The following is a 20,000-nucleotide window of genomic DNA, read 5'->3' on the forward strand; positions in this document are numbered from 1 at the left end:
TATAGGGAATGATCAGACTGCACTATATAGGGGATAGGGAATGATCAGACTGCACTATATAGGGGATAGCGAACGATCAGACAGTGAACTTTATAGGGGATAGGGAACCATCAGACAGTGCACTATATAGGGGATAGGGAACCATCAGACAGTGCACTATATAGGGGATAGGGAACCATCAGACAGTGCACTATATAGGGGATAGGGAACCATCAGACAGTGCACTATATAGGGGATAGCGAATGATCAGACAGTGCACTATATAGGGGATAGCGAATGATCAGACAGTGCACTATATATGGGATAGTGAATGATCAGACAGTGAACTATATAGGGGATAGGGAACCATCAGACAGTGCACTATATAGGAGATAGGGGAAGCTCAGACAGTGCACCATATAGGGGATAGGGAATGATTAGACAGTGCACTATATAGGGTATAGGGAACCATCAGATATCAGACAGTGAACTATATAGGGGATAGGGAACCATCAGACAGTGCACTATATAGGAGATAGGGAACCATCAGACAGTGTATTATATAGGGGATAGGGGAAGCTCAGACAGTGCACTATATAGGGGATAGGGAACCATCAGACAGTGCATTATATAGGGGATAGGGAACCATCAGACAGTGCATTATATAGGGGATAGGGGAAGCTCAGACAGTGCACTATATAGGGGATAGGGAACCATCAGACAGTGCATTATATAAGGGGATAGGGAACCATCAGACAGTGCATTATATAGGGGATAGGGGAAGCTCAGACAGTGCACTATATAGGGGATAGGGAATGATCAGACAGTGCACTATATGGGGTATAGGGAACCATCAGACAGTGCACTATATAGGGGATAGGGAACCATCAGACAGTGCACTATATTGGGGATAGGGAATGCTCAGACAGTGCACTATATAGGGGATAGGGAATGATCAGACAGTGCATTATATAGGGGATAGGGAATGATCAGACAGTGCACTATATAGGGGATAGGGGAATGATCAGACAGTGCACTATATAGGGTATAGGGAACCATCAGACAGTGCACTATATAGGGGATAGGGAACCATCAGACAGTGCACTATATAGGGGATAGGGAATGATCAGACAGTGCATTATATAGGGGATAGGGGAATGATCAGACAGTGCACTATATAGGGGATAGGGGAACGATCAGACAGTGCACTATATAGGGGATAGGGGAATGATCAGACAGTGCATTATATAGGGGATAGGGGAATGATCAGACAGTGCACTATATAGGGGATAGGGAATGATCAGACAGTGCACTATATAGGGTATAGGGAACCATCAGACAGTGCACTATATAGGGGATAGGGAACCATCAGACAGTGCTCTATATAGGGGATAGGGAACCATCAGACAGTGCACTATATAGGGGATAGTGCACTGTCTAATATTATCTAAATGTTCAAAACCAAGTTTAAAAAAAATGTTTTTGGAGATAAGTAGTTAGGTTTAAAAAAAATGTTAGACGAACACCCAAGTTAAAAAAAACAACAACATAAAAGATGTATACTGTTTTTGTGCTCATTTTTGAGAACATTATTAAAGACCAGATCACTCTATTAATGTTACTGGAAGAAGAAAATCTTCAGACGTTCCTGTTAGCTGGTATATGTATAATTTGTGCAGTGTTCATCTACTAAAAAAACTATGGGAGCCTTAATGGATGTGACTGTATTCAACATGAGCAGTTCATTATTTACTGTATTAAAAACTGATGTTTTTAGAAAGGCTGCATTATCTACAGCAGAGGCCTCACACAATGACCAATATTTACAGTCCTGCTGGTTAACACATTATGGGATGCGATAACATGCTCTCATGAATCGTATAAAACTAAGGGAGTGAAAGGAGTTCATGTTTACATTCTGATGAACATCTTTCCCACATTCCTTCGCCAATTTTACATAATTATTCTTTGAAAGAGAGTCAATTTATCGAGCAGCTATTAGAGTTTCCACTGTCAGGTTTAATCCCGAAGATCTTGTACTGTTGAAATAGCTTTTCAATGAAAGGTTCCTGCATGACCTGAGTTTAATATTAAAACCCTCCCTGAGAAGAGCGCCGTCACTACAGCAGCCCTACTGTAAATCACTGCTCTCGTGTCCAAGCTTTATTTTATTCGGGAAATATGTTTTTTTTATTGCATTCCGGTTAAAATGTGCCCTGTTCTTGACAGGTATCTTGAGATTCACCCATGAAAATCAGATATTATTTATCATTCTTTGAAAGAGTGTAAATTATACATCAAGCATCTGTTTGAAGTGCGTTTCACACGCACATATTAATGTTGCAAGCCTGTTCAATCCCTGAGATCTTGTCCCCGGAAGCAGTTTAATATAACATTTACAACATATGGCAAATGATCTGTGGTCAGAAGGGATTATGACACTGAATCTGAGAGGGAGATTAGTGCATGTTCAAGTGTGCACTACTGAGGGCACATCATGCGGACAAACATATGTAGTGCATCTGCAAAAGCTGGAATTTAAAAGGTAATTTCAAGTCATAAACATCATCATTAGGCCACATTGTGTCAGATCATTAGATGCGCTGTTATGGGTCTCAAACAAGTTCCCTTAGGGGGTACAATCATGCCTGTGAACAGTAATAATTCAGCCAAAGATGAAATATGACTTATGCATGCACTATATTCTCATCTATGAAGTCAGATGATGCTTTGTGTGAGGAACACGAGATGAGGGAAGTATAGCTGAAAGCAGAAAGAGACGCTTTTACCGCAGACATTACTGTAAAAACCGGTTGTTTCAACTTAAAGTAAGTGTTTGTGTGGCCTTAAATTTTAAAGTTTAGTCAACGCAAATATCCAAGTTATCACTTAGTACTTAACATAACATGTCAAGTTGACTAAACTTAAAATTTTGTTTATAGGGGATAGGGAACCATCAGACTGCACTATAAAGGGGATAGGGAACCATCAGACAGTGCACTATACAGGGGATAGGGAACAATCAGACAGTGCACTATAAAGGGGATAGGGAACCATCAGACAGTGCACTATATAGGGGATAGGGAACCATCAGACAGTGCACTATATAGGGGATAGGGAACCATCAGACAGTGCACTATATAGGGGATAGGGAACCATCAGACAGATCACTATATATGGGATAGGGAACCATCAGACAGATCACTATATAGGGGATAGGGAACCATCAGACTGCACTATAAAGGGGATAGGGAACCATCAGACAGTGCACTATACAGGGGATAGGGAACAATCAGACAGTGCACTATATAGGGGATAGGGAACCATCAGACAGTGCACTATATAGGGGATAGGGAACCATCAGACAGTGCACTATATAGGGGATAGGGAACCATCAGACAGATCACTATATAGGGGATAGGGAACCATCAGACAGTGCACTATATAGGGGATAGGGAACCATCAGACAGTGCACTATACAGGGGATAGGGAACCATCAGACAGATCACTATATAGGGGATAGGGAACCATCAGACAGTGCACTATATAGGGGATAGGGAACCATCAGACAGTGCACTATATATAGGGGATAGGGAACCATCAGACAGTGCACTATATAGGGGATAGGGAACAACCAGACAGTGCACTATATAGGGGATAGGGAACAATCAGACAGTGCACTATATAGGGGATAGGGAACCATCAGACAGTGCACTATATAGGGGATAGGGAACCATCAGACAGTGCACTATACAGGGGATAGGGAACAATCAGACAGTGCACTATATAGGGGATAGGGAACCATCAGACAGTGCACTATATAGGGGATAGGGAACCATCAGACAGTGCACTATATAGGGGATAGGGAACCATCAGACAGTGCACTATACAGGGGATAGGCAACCATCAGACAGATCACTATATAGGGGATAGGGAACCATCAGACAGTGCACTATATAGGGGATAGGGAACCATCAGACAGTGCACTATATATAGGGGATAGGGAACCATCAGACAGTGCACTATATAGGGGATAGGGAACAATCAGACAGTGCACTATATAGGGGATAGGGAACCATCAGACAGTGCACTATATAGGGGATAGGGAACCATCAGACAGTGCACAATATAAGGGATAGGGAACAATCAGACAGTGCACTATATAGGGGATAGGGAACAATCAGACAGTGCACTATATAGGGGATAGGGAACCATCAGACAGTGCACTATATAGGGGATAGGGAACCATCAGACAGTGCACTATATAGGGGATAGGGAACCATCAGACAGTGCACAATATAAGGGATAGGGAACAATCAGACAGTGCACTATATAGGGGATAGGGAACAATCAGACAGTGCACTATATAGGGGATAGGGAACAATCAGACAGTGCACTATATAAGGGATAGCGAATGATCAGACAGTGCACTATATAGGGGATATGGAACAATCAGACAGTGCACTATATAGGGGATGAACAGTAATAATGAAGATGAAATATGATTAGTGCATGCACTGTATTCGCATCTATGAAGTCAGATGATGCTTTGTGTGAGGAACACGAGATGAGAGAAGTCTGAAAGCAGAAAGAGACGCTTTTACCGCAGACATTACTGTAAAAACCGGTTGTTTCAACTTAACATTTAGTCAACTTGACATGTTAAGTACCAAGTGACAACTTGGATATTTGAGTTGACTAAACTTAAAATTTTAAAGTAGCACATACTAATGCAGTTCATTAATGTGTGATGGACTCATGCAACATGATTTTATTTCTGTGCTGACTTGTTTTCTTCACAGCACTCGCTCTGATTGCACCTGTGAGATCGGGTTAGAAACTGGCAATTCAATTAGAGAAAGAATCAAACATTCATTCTCCACTGTGAAGACTTAAATAATGCACTCCCCCAAAATGACATAGAAACTGCCACCTCATTACACAGGGATGTATGATAAGTATACAGTCTTGAATAATGGCACACGGGGAAAAAGACAACCCTCCATTACACCGGGAACCAGCTGTTCTCATTTCACAAAGCGAGAATGTGCTTTCAGTGTTAGTCAAATTGCTCTAAAAGAAAATCAGTTTCCTTATTTTGGCAACAATGCAACATGTGAGAACACCTGAGTTTGTCGCCATGGTTACACTTCTTGAGGATCAGAACCAGATCAACAGCAGCTGCTGACCGACACAGTCGCTCATGGGAAATTAGACTCTAACATGAGATCTCTTGAATATCTCAACTGTTTGTCCTGGACGGCCATGAGATTAAACGGAGATGTTCGCCAAAGTCTCCGGATTCTCAAATCAAATGTCAACAATGTCTCGAACCGTGCTCAGATTTGCTATAAATCAAACATCAGAGATCTTCGTGTGATTTCATCGCAAGACCAATATTGTTTGGACAATGATATGCACAAAGAAATAGTTCATCCAAAAATGACTGCGAACCATTAAAAGAGTGCAAAGCAACGTAACATTTATGAGTAAATTATGACTTTTAAATGAATGTTTTGGTGTCAAAACAAGAAAATAATTACCTTATACCAATTTATGAATTATGATTCCAATATTGGAAAAGAATGAGTGCAGCTCATTAAAGTGCTTCTATTAAATCTTCAATAAAATGTTTGTGACTCATTGCATCACACACGAGACGTGACTACCACAGAAAATAAATTAAACAAACGCTTATGCAAATACCTGTGTATGTATAAGCTTTATTAGTAATGAATTAAAATGTAACATTGCATTACACTATGATGATTACAATAATGCAACTGCTAAAAGAGCAAGCTAATTCAGTAACATGACATTAATATGATGGGGATGTTGTGTTGAACACAGCTGTGTTACGTGTCTTCTGGGTACAGCGTGAGAACTTCTGCCTCTCCGATCAGCTCTAGAACAGAAAGAAATGCTCAGAGACAATAACAGAACATTCTGAGAAGATCCTGAGAACATTGAAAACATCCTGAGAACATTTTGAGACATTCTGAAAACATTGAGAACATCCTGAGAACATTGTGAAAACATTCTTAGATATTCTGAGAACATCCTGAGAACATTGTGAAAACATTCTTAGATATTCTGAGAACATCCTGAGAACATTGGGAACATTCTGAGAACATCCTTAGAACATTGGGAACTTTCTGAGAACATTGAGAACATTCTTAGAACACCCTGAGAATATTCTGAGAACACCCTGAGAACATTCTGAGAACATTCTGAGAACATCCTTAGAACATTCTGAGAACATCCTGAGAACATCCTTGGAACATTGTGAAAACATTCTGAGATCATCATGAGAACATTCTGAAAACATCCTGAGAGCATCATGAGAACATTCTGAGAACACCCTGAGAACATTCTGAGAACATTGAAAACATTCTGAGAACATTGGGAACATTCTGAGAACATCCTGAGAATATTCTGAGAACATCCTTAGAACATTCTGAGAACATTCTGAGAGCATCATGAGAACATTCTGAGAACATCCTGAGAACATTCTGAGAACATCCTTAGAACATTCTGAGAACATACTTAGAACATTCTGAGAACATCCTTAGAACATTGTGAAAACATTCTGAGAGCATCATGAGAACATCCTGAGAACACCCTGAGAACATTCTAAGAACACCCTGAGAATATTCAGAGAACATCCTGAGAACATCATTAGAACATTGTGAAAACATTCTGAGAGCATCATGAGAACATTCTGAAAACATTCTGAGAACATCCTGAGAGCATCATGAGAACATTCTGAGAATATCCTGAGAACATCCTGAGAGCATCATGAGAACATTATGAGAACATCCTGAGAACATCCTTAGAACATTGTGAAAACATTCTGAGAGCATCATGAGAACATTCTGAGAATATCCTGAGAACATTCTGAGAGCATCATGAGAACATTCTGAGAACATCCTGAGAACATTCTGAGAGCATCATGAGAACATTCTGAGAGCATCATGAGAACATTCTGAGAACATTGGGAACATCCTGAGAACATTCCGAGAACGTCCTGAGAACATTCTGAGAACATCCTTAGAACATCCTTAGAACATTCTGAGAGCATCACGAAAACAACCTGAGAGCATCATGAGAACATTCTGAAAATATTCTGAGAACATCCTTAGAACATTTTGAGAACATCATGAGAACATTCTGAGAACCTTATGAGAACATTTTGAGAACATCATGAGAACATCCTTAGAACATTCTGAGAACATCCTGAGAACATTCTGAGAACCTTATGAGAACATTTTGAGAACATCCTGAGAACATTCTGAGAACATTGAAAACATTCTGAGAACATTGGGAACATTCTGAGAACATCCTGAGAATATTCTGAGAACATCCTTAGAACATTCTGAGAACATCCTGAGAATATTCTGAGAACATCCTGAGAACATTTTGAGAACATCATGAGAACATTCTGAGAAAACCCTGAAAACATTCTGAAAATATCCAGAGAGGGTGGCGTCGGTCATTTGAGCCTGAGGAAACCGCATCAGCCTGGGCTGATTTGACCTGCTAGTCATTTAGCTGTAATATCCGTTACTATAGTAACCTCAGACAGAAGTGCTCGTCTCGACTTGTTTACCAGAAACTGACCTCTCTCTCTCTCTCTCTGTGTGTGTGTGTGTGTGTATGTGGTGGACGATATTCACTTGATTCCAACTATTTTCAAAACATCTTATTTATCATGAAATCATAGTATACACAGACGCAACTCTCTATTTTTTATCATCAAACGAGCTCTCTCTACAAGGTGCAAACACTATCAGGTATTATTTGATCTAGACTACAGGCATATGTGCTTGAGTCCACAAAACATGAATTTAATGAGATCTGCAACTTGCTTTTGCTTCAGTTGTCGAAGTTTCTATGGCTACGCATGGGCTCTGTTCCAAAAAACAGACACAATGGCCCTCATTTATCAATCTTGCGTAGAAACGGGCGTATATATTGGCGTAAGATTATGCTTACACTCCTCTCACCGCCTGATTTATGAAGCTGTGCGCACCTCTGAAAACCAGGCGTACGCAAAACCTGCCCTTGATAAATGCTGCGGCTGAAAACGATCGTCATTAGAATAACACGCCCCTATATATTCAAGTCTCCGCCTCCCCCACGCCCTCATTTTACGCCATGGACACTCGGAAGACGGCAAAGAAGTGAAACTTCTCTGACGTGGAGATCGAGACCATCACCAGGGAAGTGGAAAAAAAACTAAATTGTTTTATTTGGGAGTTTAAAGAGTGGGATTAAAGGCGCCCACAAAAAGGTGTACAGTGGAAATCCAGTTTAAATAGCTGTTTGGATGAGAAATTACCAATCACAATTCATTATTTTACAGCACGTGTTTTGAAATAATATGCATTTAATTTCGTATCACGTCACATGTATTGGGGTGTACAATAGTGATGATGATGTGATGTGGAGTACCATTCATTCACATTAATATAATTGCATGACAATTTGTTAGATTCTTATTATTATTACGATTTGTATTATTAATGACGCTTATTGTTATTTAGAAGAAGAATGTCGTTATTATTATTATTTATTTTATTATTATTTAAAAGAAGAAGAATGTCATTTTTATTATTTTGTCAGTCTGAATTATGTTCAGTCCCAGTCCGTGCGCACACTCTAAAAAAAAAAGGTTCTATATTGCACCAAAAATGGTTCTTGGCTCGTAATCATAGGGGAACCTTTTTTAGTGCTATATAGCACCAATTTTGGTGCTTCAGTGGTTCTTCAGCGGTTCTTCAGCGGTTCTTCAGCGGTTCTTCACCAGTTCTTTGACTAAGGTGCTATATAGCACCTCTGAAGAACCGCTGAAGAACCACTGAAGCACCAAAATTGGTGCTATATAGCACTAAAAAAGGTTCCCCTATGATTACGAGCCTTTTTTTTTATAGTGCAGCTGCCGGGCCTAACCAACGCCAGGTAAAGCGCACAGGCTCGCAACTGGAGGAATACATATCAAATGCTTTGGTAAAGTCACACAAATTAAACATTGAAGTCCATGTTGCACAAAAATAAACACTGAAGTTTATAATTAGCCTACTATATCCCTATTCGCACGGGATTATAGCCTATTATGTGGGGAGCTCTGGTGATTTGTAATAATCGCAGAGAATGTCTGTGATCTTAATCCCGTGCAAATCGGCCATGTCTGTAATATGTAAAGTAAAAATTCCCCCGCAAATGACCTACCATATTTCGCCAAACACCGAGGTCCTGTGATAATATTAGTCCCGTGCGAATCGGCATCTATTTGGCCGGGATTAGGCGGATTGTATATATTTTTTGCAAGGTTTTTGTGTCCTGTGCGCATTTCTATCTTTATCTTTCATGAAGAATGGAGCTAGGCTGCATATAATGCGCACCGTTACATTCCCGTGCGGCCGCGCGGATTATAGGCTACTTTCACTTTAGAATGAGCACAATTTGGGAGTAGGCTAAATTGCTTGAATGGTGTGTTTAATATTATTCTTAATGAAAAACACAAAAACAGAACAGTACAATGACAACTCGCTTAAATGGGCACTTTTACATTAGCTTTGAAACTGAATCTTCCGTCGTATATTGTTATTATATTGCTCAGTTACGTTTTTAATTGCGTCTGTTCTCTAACTGAACGTAATTATTTGTATTACTATAAAAAAATCAAAATTATATCGATACGACTGTTTATAATTTCATACAACTATATAACGAAAAAACATTTTCAAGTAACATCATATCCGGGAGATAGTCAGTAAATTCGAGTAAAATCACAGCTTATCCCGTGCGAATGCGCCACGCAAAATTCAGATGTGGGGGAGTCATTTCCAAATCACACGAGGTCCCCAGATAATACTTATCCCGTGCGAATAGGGCTTTATTTGTTGTTGTTGTTGTTGTTGTTGTTTTTTTCACAGTGGGTCATAATATAGTATATCTTTGTCAGTGCGTTTTGTGGTGTTAGGAATTGTTTTTCTGCGCATTTTCGCACTAACTCAAAACGTGCGTACACCACCTCCTGAGCTGGCGTAGGATTTGAGCGCGCCGTACGCCAACGTCCATATTGATAAATCTCAAAGTCACCGTGGTTTTGGGTGTACGCCAGGTGTACGCTGGAAAATTGGTGTACGCACTTTTGATAAATGAGGGCCACTGTCATTAAAATAGATCAGTTTAATTAACAGATTGTTTTAGCCAATTTTTGGCTACTGTTTTATGCTTATTAGAAGATTATAGAGCAGCACTACATGCATCCTTCAAGAAGACAAAACCATAATGCATCGCAAAAGGCTGAATGTATACTGACTAAATGTCATTAAATACTTCTGGTTCAATTCAATTAAAAAACACATGTGACTGGACCACAAAACCAGTCTTTTTTTTTTTGATGAACTTGCTTTTTTTATTTTTTATACTGTTGTCTGAGGTCAACTTATGACGTTTGTGTGGTTTTTACATTCAGAAATCATCAGAATGAATAAGTATTAGGCTATTTTCTGCCTTGGTTTTGAGCCTCTCTGAAAAACACTCGGTTTTGATGGGCGTGCCGCACTGAAGACTTGGAAGTAAACGCCCATGGCTAGGATTGGATAAGGTTTGCATATTTAATGAGCTTCAGCTACCATCAGTCCATATGGGTATCGTCTGGGGAAATGCTCTGAGGACTCGCAAAATATCAAACAAACACAATGATTAAATCACACACACACACACACACTCTCGCGGACACAGACACACACACACTCGCGCCTGGCCCATAACGTTACAAGTCAATAACAGCTTCTCCACCCTGTGACAGTGCTAAGGTATGTAATCAATAGATTCCAAACGATCTGTAATGTTATGCAAAACTAACTCATATAAAAAAACATGTTTTAGCCGACTCATTTAAGTGTGTGTTCAGAAGGAAGCTTATGCAGGGACGATCCTTAGCCCACGAGTCGGTGGGCGGGGCTACAGAAGCATATTTATCTGTAGAGGCGGAGTCTAGGTCCTGTTACATCAGAGATCTGCATATTCTGAGATCTCTCGTTTTCTGTGTCAATAAAAGCTTTTCTTTGACTGACTAGGAAGTTTTCAGCTCTGAAACGTACAGGATATTATAATATCACCATGACCTTTTATATATCAAAAGCTCAAGGGAAAGTTGATTTCTCAGCTCATCACCCCTTTAAATTGAGATTAATACATCATCTGAAAAGATGCTAAATAAGCTTTGATTGATGTGTGGTTTGTTAGGACAATATTTCAGATACAACTATTTGAAAATCTGGAATCTGAGGATGCAAAAACATCTGAAGATTGAGAAAATCTCCTTTAAAGTTGTCGAAATGAAGTCCTTAGCAATATATTTAAGGTAGAAAATGTACTAAATATCTTCATGAAACATGATCTTAAAGTGTCGGATTTCAACTAAAATATCTTCATTTGTGTCTGAAGATGAACGAAGGTCTTACGGGTGTCCAACGACATGAGGGTGAGGAATTAATGACAGAATTTTCATTTTTGGGTGAACTAACCCTTTAATATCCTAATGATTTTTGGTATAGACTTGGTCTGCATTACTGGGAACGCCCACAAAACGTCATCTCCTCCATATGCCGTGGGGGAAGACGAGCCATTAGAATGAACCCTTGTTAGACGCTTTATCTTTACTCTTTGTAATGATTATGATTTATTTTTGCTTGATGCAGTTTCCCTGTGGCGTTTCTGCACCTCTAGTGAGTTAAAAAACTCTGATCTGAAGTTTAATAACAGACGGAGACGTTCGTCCATTACAATCAAACATCTGCTCTACATGATGCTGGTATTACTGTAAAGATTAAAAAACAGATTTCATTACTGCAATGGCAAAAGTTTGTTGAACAAAACTCCAATAAAGTCATACTTGAACTCAATTTATCGTTAAAGCAATTTTTCCCGATGAGCGATCACAGCCACATAAAGCGTGAGGTTATTAATGTACAACACACTCAGAAGTCTTCTTTATTTCATGATGGGATGGACTGGGCTCATGCTTGTGCTTCAAGCTGATAGTCACATTACATGTACGACACTTGGACATTTTCTCATCAAAATGCAGCTCCACAAATATTACACCACATAATACTTCATAAATCACACAGTCTTTTCATGAAGACGGCTGCTATAAAAAGTAAATAAAAAAGGCAGCAGCTATTTACACTAGCATATTTTCTTAGCGATAGATGATATTTACACTAAGTGCAAATGACTGTAGATGCTATTCACTAAGTTAAATAGCATACCAAGTTGATATATTCAACACCATATAAAAGTAGCAGTTCTTTGCAATATGTGTAAATAGTAATTACATGTAATTTATACTTTATTTTGACAGATACATACTATTTGCACCTCAGTTTTGTGTGAATAGACACTCAGAATAAAAAAAACTATACAAAAAAATAATATTGTGAAAATTTCATAGCACAAGACACGTTTTATCATCATTTTAAAACATTAAATGTATCCATTAAATTGAGGAACACTGAATGAACGTCTTCATGGAAAGACTGGGTGAGTTATGAGGTTGGCATGTCTATATGGGGTTCGGCGGAGCTGCATGTGTTTTGATGAGTAAATGACACTCTGGCCATTGATTCCGTTGGGTCGTTTATCAGTCACAGAAACTGTACGGACAATCTGACCCAATACGGCTCAGTTTTTCAATAGATCTTGCTCAGTCGAGCGGCAGAAGTGATTCTACACCGGCTAGACTGGGTTAACCCTTACCCCATGCATCTACATTGTGGAGGAATGGACTGTTTTCCCCCACGCCACGCCCCCAGCTATGACACGACGCCGACCAAGTCTACACTCTAAAAAATGCTGGGTTAAAAACATAGACTGTAAAAAAATATGGACGTAGTGTCCGTGACGTCACCCATAGGATTCTGATGAGCCGTTCTGAAGCGCAAAGTAGGGACGAGCCATCTTGGCAGCGCGTCATCGCGCGTCACTCCCGGATAACAGAAAATGGGCAAAAAGGCGGGACGTGGGCGGAGTGACGCGATGACTAACAGGGCTATCCACCTGTCACTCGAAATGGCCACGCCCTTAATTATGCAGAATTTTAAGGCTTTATATAATGTAAACGAATGAGTTATAAAAAAATTCACCCCCCTCACAGTTGTCATGAAGGGCAAAATGAGCCGTATAGACCAAAAGCACAATTTGTACCAGGCTGTAAACATGTTTTATTCTGCTCTAAAGTTGGCCATTTTAACATGGGGCTCAATGAGATTCTGCTCCCTTCTGGATCCTGTCCCTAGCGGCCAGTCGATGAATTGCAGTTTGAGGCACTTCCGTATTGGTTTCAAGAGAAACTGCAGGAGGTTGCCGCTTGGTTAAAAACAACCCAAGTTGGGTTGAAAATGGACTAACCCAGCAATCGGTAAGCCCCTCCCCTCGAACGCAGATGAGCCAATAGCAGTTGAGTATCAGTTGCGCTGGGACCGGAACTCAGACATCTTTAGATTTCAGCGCCATAGAGAAACATTGGAAAATCCGAAGCTCTCATCGGTTTGATGGTGTTTATACTACAAAAATGCTAAAATGTCGTGCCTGAGGTTCTGTAACACTGATTCCAAGGATCCTGAGAGGATTTTCTGTTTGTCATATTCTCATTAAGTTACGATTAAAGTCCCTGCTAACATACAAATCGAAATAACTAACGTTAACTGTTCTCACGTCATGTAACATTAACACTGTGGGCCCTATTTTAACGATCTGAAACGCAAGTGTCAAAGCGCGAAGCGCAAGTAACTTTGTGGGCGGGTCTCGGCGCTGTTGCTATTTTCCCGGCGGGATAAATGGCTCTTGCGCCCGGCGCAAATCTAAAATGGGTTGGTCTGAAGTAGCTTCATTATTCATAGGTGTGGTTTGGGCGTAACGTGAATAAACCAATCAGAGCGTCATCCAACATTCCCTGTAAAAGCAGGTGCGCAAGCAGGTCATTCGGCCGGGGATTTTTACGCAGGTGGTGTGAGACGGACGACAATAAAATAGTGTACAAATTTGTTTCGGAGAAAACCTAAGAATATACCGCAGTCCCAGACGGAGAACTGAAGGCAGGGGCGGTTCTAGACCCTTTTTAGGGGGGCTTCAGCTTAAATTAACCTTTAAAAGGTTCGGCTTCGGCCCGTCTTTTAGTCAGCATGTTCTTCAATTCGCAGCAATTCAGAAGCAGAGGTGTGTGTGTTGATCTGAGCCTCATTGGTCTGTCACCGCTCGTCAATGTCAAAATATTTGAGAAAACCAATCAAATCAGAGTAGGCGGGCTTTATGTTCACAGAAGCTGCTGAGGCTAAGCGCAAATTTTAGCAGCGCGACTCGACATCAAGTGAGAGAAATGTAAGCTAAGACTCTGCTTCTTTAAGTCAGAAATGTTAAACAAAGACAAAAATATTCAGGCAAATGAATAGACTTTTGTCTAATTTCGCCATTTTGAATTGAAAATAGGCCAATGTCATTGATAATGTAATTAACAAACAAGAAATATTAACAAAGCCATTTTCTTCAGATTAGGCATAAGATTAATAATGAATGTGCAAATATTTGTAAATTAATATTATTCCATTTGTAGCCTTCAGTAAATTTAAAAAAGCTCAGCTTTTTCAGCCATACGATTAGTAATGAATGTGTTTATTTTGTGAACTAATTTAGGCTAATAAACGTAAAACTTTAAATAACAGTAAATTAACGTGTCCAAGAAAAGTATTCATAAAACATATAAATATCAGTATGTTAATATGCAAACCATATGTTTACTTTCTTCACTGACGAAAGTGGAAAAACTATATCAGTCAAAGCTCAGCGTTAGGAGTGGAAGAGATAAAAACAGAGAAAAAGAGAGATGTGGAGATAAAGACAAATAATCTACTGCCCACTAATGTGGTTTTCAAGCTATTATCTCATTTTTTGGCCTTCAGAACATCTTAAAATGCACATATGTAGATCAGAGAAATAAACATTTTCTCGGGGGAGCTTTATAAGTATTGCTTAATAAGTATTAATAAACAGCCATCCTATGGATATGCATGTTAGTAAGTTACTAGTTAATAGCGCAATTTGGACCCTAAACTACCCTCACTGGGGGCTAAGCCCCCCTAAAAATGAAAATCCTAGAACCGCCCCTGACTGAAGGAAAAGGAAAATTGAGCGGAAGCACGTAGGAGGGCGGAGCCAGGCTAGCATACAATGGCTATAGCAACAAATACACCCGTGAGACGCATGACTGGTTTTGTGGCTCCAGGGTCACACGTTATTTTACCCCATTTACATGAACTCAGTCACGTAAAGGCTCCATTTACTTTCCTTTAAGGCTGTAAAACACCACAAACCTTTCAAATCTGAACAGGTTTCACAACACTAGGCACTTGCTCACTTTGTAAATTGTTACGGAGGAAAAACATGTTTAGTTGCAAGGAGACGCATGACAAATGAAACAATGTGTCTTCTAAAATGTTTGATTTCCTGCAACTAAACAGACTCCGTCTGGAGCTAATTGTGTCTCATAAATATCTCTGCGATTCCTGTGAAACCTGTCGACTGATTTGCCCTGACGTAGGTGGTAAACAGTCAGGGAGATAATTAGGCTTTGAAACAGAGCCAAATTGTGTTTTAAGAAAAGCCGCAAGCAATATTACTGTTTCCTGCCAAACTGCAGCCCACGTGTTATGAACTCAAGGGTGCTTTTGACAAACAATGGTGTATTAATAACGCTCCAGTGGACACGACACACATCAGCGGACAATAACGTCTGACAGAAGCGGAGAAACCTCACCTGGTCTGTCCGGTAACGCCTCCGCGGGATGACAGCTGTGTGAAAGGACAGACAATAAACATTCAGAGAGACTTATAATGATAGTCATATGATCACACTTTAGAATATGGTTCCATCACTAATGCATAACTGCACAGGAACAAATGAGTATCACATTATTGACATAATTCATGAATCCATAAGTCATAGCACTCGATCAAGATACGTTTACTTGAGAAGCATAATTGCTTAAGATATTAAGTTTTGTTTTCTGAAAAAACGGATAGATGCACTTTTATGATGGATAGATGCACTTTTATGATGGATGGATGCATTTTTATGATGGATAGATGCACTTTTATGATGGATAGATGCACTTTTATGATGGATAGATGCACTTTTATGATGGATAGATGCATTTTTATGATGGATGGATGCACTTTTATGATGATAGATGCACTTTTATGATGGATGGATGCACTTTTATGATGGATAGATGCACTTTTATGATGGATGGATGCACTTTTATGATGGATATATGCTCTTTTATGATGGATAGATGCACTTTTATGATGGATATATGCTCTTTTATGATGGATAGATGCACTTTTATGATCGATAGATGCGCTTTTATGATGGATGGATGCACTTTTATGATGGATATATGCTCTTTTATGATGGATAGATGCACTTTTATGATGGATATATGCTCTTTTATGATGGATAGATGCACTTTTATGATGGATAGATGCGCTTTTATGATGGATAGATGCACTTTTATGATGGACAGATGCACTTTTATGATGGATAGATGCGCTTTTATGTTGGATAGATGCACTTTTATGATGGACAGATGCACTTTTATGATGGATGGATGCACTTTTATGATGGATGGATGCACTTTTATGATGGATAGATGCACTTTTATGATGGATATATGCTCTTTTATGATGGATAGATGCACTTTTATGATGGATAGATGCACTTTTATGATGGATATATGCTCTTTTATGATGGATAGATGCACTTTTATGATGGATAGATGCGCTTTTATGATGGATGGATGCACTTTTATGATGGATGGATGCACTTTTATGATGGATAGATGCACTTTTATGATGGATATATGCTCTTTTATGATGGATAGATGCACTTTTATGATGGATAGATGCACTTTTATGATGGATATATGCTCTTTTATGCTGGATAGATGCACTTTTATGATGGATATATGCTCTTTTATGCTGGATAGATGCTCTTTTATGATGGATATATGCTCTTTTATGATGGATAGATGCACTTTTATGATGGATAGATGCACTTTTATGATGGATGGATGCTCTTTTATGATGGATGGATGCACTTTTATGATGGATAGATGCACTTTTATGATGGATAGATGCACTTTTATGATGGATGGATGCACATTTATGATGGATGGATGCATTTTTATGATGGATGGATGCACTTTTATGATGGATAGATGCACTTTTATGATGGATGGATGCACTTTTATGATGGATGGGTGCATTTTTATAATGGATGCATGCACTTTTATGATGGATAGATGCACTTTTATGATGGATAGATGCACTTTTATGATGGATGGATGCCCTTTTATGATGGATAGATGCACTTTTATGATAGATGGAGGCACTTTTATGATGGATAGATGCACTTTTATGATGGATGGATGCACTTTTATGATGGATAGATGCACTTTTATGATGGGTGGATGCACTTTTATGATGGATGGGTGCACTTTTATGATGGATAGATGCACTTTTATGATGGATAGATGCACTTTTATGATGGATGGATGCACTTTTATGATGGATGGATGCACTTTTATGATGATAGATGCACTTGTATGATGGATAGATGCACTTTTATGATGGATAGATGCACTTTTATGATGAATGGATGCACTTTTATGATGGATGGATGCACTTTTATGATGGATGGATGCACTTTTATGATGGATAGATGCACTTTTATGATGAATGGATGCACTTTTATGATGGATGGATGCACTTTTATGATGGATAGATGCACTTTTATGATGAATGGATGCACTTTTATGATGGATGGATGCACTTTTATGATGGATGGATGCACTTTTATGATGGATGGATGCACTTTTATGATGGATAGATGCACTTTTATGATGAATGGATGCACTTTTATGATGGATGGATGCACTTTTATGATGAATGGATGCACTTTTATGATGGATGGATGCACTTTTATGATGAATGGATGCACTTTTATGATGGATGGATGCACTTTTATGATGGATGGATGCACTTTTATGATGAATGGATGCACTTTTATGATGGATAGATGCACTTTTATGATGGATGGATGCACTTTTATGATGGATAGATGCACTTTTATGATGGATAGATGCACTTGTATGATGGATAGATGCACTTTTATGATGAATGGATGCACTTTTATGATGGATAGATGCACTTTTATTGTGGATGGATGCACTTGTATGATGGATGGATGCACTTTTATGATGGATAGATGCACTTTTATGATGAATGGATGCACTTTTATGATGGATAGATGCACGTTTATGATGGATGGATGCACTTTTATGATGATAGATGCACTTGTATGATGATAGATGCACTTTTATGATGAATGGTTGCACTTTTATGATGAATGGATGCACTTTTATGATGAATGGATGCACTTTTATGATGAATGGATGCACTTTTATGATGGATGGATGCACTATGGCCATGACTGGTGACAATCCGACTCCGATTCGAAACATTAAGACTGAACACCGCTACTGACAATTTCAGACATTTTGGCTGCGTGAGATTATCCAGTTTTGTTGTTGCTCTAGTACCCGAAGCATGAGCTGTAAAGGCTCCGCCCTCTTCTGGAAAGGGGGCGGGGAGCAGCAGCTCATTTGCATTTAAAGTAGGGATGCACCGAATATTCGGCCACCGAAAATTTTCGGCCGAAAATGGCCCAAAAGTGCATTTTCGGTTTTCGGCCGAAAGACTTTTATCACCGAAACAACATGGCCGAAATGTTGTGATGACGTAAACAGAAACCGCGACCTGCACGTGCTTGTCTGAAGCGGCATGTCTGCGGTGTGGACGTATTTCAGTATATCTGAGAAACACCCACGTCTGCTCCAGCGAGAGCTAGTGTTCAGTGCAGCTGTAGTGCAGCAGCTCATGTTCTCGATGAGAAGAGGACCAGACTTCACTGTGAAACCCAACGGTTTCCCAATGCAATATTTAACAGTGGGCATGTTTTAAGCACGGAACACACTTCAATCCGAGTTCCCACACCAACATCGATCAACATGCATCACGAAATTCAAACGATAAATGCCGTTTTGACGCTCTTTAATGTGGCATCACTGATCACATCACAGTTCAAGCGGCGGCGCGCGCGTGAACGCGGTCATCTGTGAGCGCGATCGATCATCTCTTCATTAAGAATAAACATGAATGAACATCTAAGATGTGTTGAGGATACATTACAACTTACTGTCACGTATCATATGTGGTGTAATCGCTCAATCAGTGTTTCAACGGCGAAAAGACGTCAATATAACTGCTGTAAACCAAACTGTCATGTAACTTTAGCATCACATTTACCTCAGGCAGTCATTCAGTGTCCACAAAATTTTATTCACTAAAGTAAATCAACTCTTTCACTAAATATATGCTCTATATTAGCCGTTATATTCATTATATTCTACTTAACCTGTTAGTGATGTCTTGATTATTTCATGCATGTTAAATAAACCTGTCATGAAAATGACAGACACTGTGTATATAATGATTATATTTCAACAACCAATTGGATAAAAAACTATTTTATAATCAGATTTAGAAGTTATTGCAAAAACTGCCTTATGTAAAGTTTACATGTTTGCGTACTATGTTATTTGAGTGTTGATTATTAGACCTAATGCACCTGTTCTGAATGCACTTTCTTGTAGTAGTCCTACAGAGAAAATTTTTAAATGCACTAGACCTAAATGCACTTTGTTTTTATGAGAGAACATTTAATTTTAAAACCTTTCTGTAGGCCTGTAAATTATTATTTAATGCACAAATGAGTGGGGTCAAGTTAAACATTTTTGTTTGAATTTTATTTTATACTGTGCATTGTTGCAATGTGCTAAATAAATATTGGCATAATTTGTAATTGATTTATTCTTTGAAACTTTAATATT

At 39.1% G+C, this 20,000-nt stretch overlaps 1 protein-coding gene across 1 annotated transcript in view; it reads right to left on the bottom strand.

Annotated features, from left to right (window-relative positions):
• Positions 1 to 5,834: 5,834 nt before the first annotated feature.
• Positions 5,835 to 20,000, bottom strand: part of tbata (thymus, brain and testes associated) — a gene marked incomplete at both ends in the record, with an annotated part of 37,860 nt that continues 23,694 nt past the window's right edge. The window contains 2 exons of the mRNA XM_079845528.1: positions 5,835 to 5,884; positions 15,806 to 15,840. Coding sequence (XP_079701654.1) covers positions 5,835 to 5,884; positions 15,806 to 15,840 — 85 coding nt within the window. The remainder of the gene's footprint in view (positions 5,885 to 15,805; positions 15,841 to 20,000) is intronic.

The sequence above is a fragment of the Gobio gobio genome (genome assembly GCF_949357685.1).
Source record: "Gobio gobio genome assembly, chromosome: 20".
Classification (NCBI taxonomy): Eukaryota; Metazoa; Chordata; class Actinopteri; order Cypriniformes; family Gobionidae; genus Gobio; species Gobio gobio.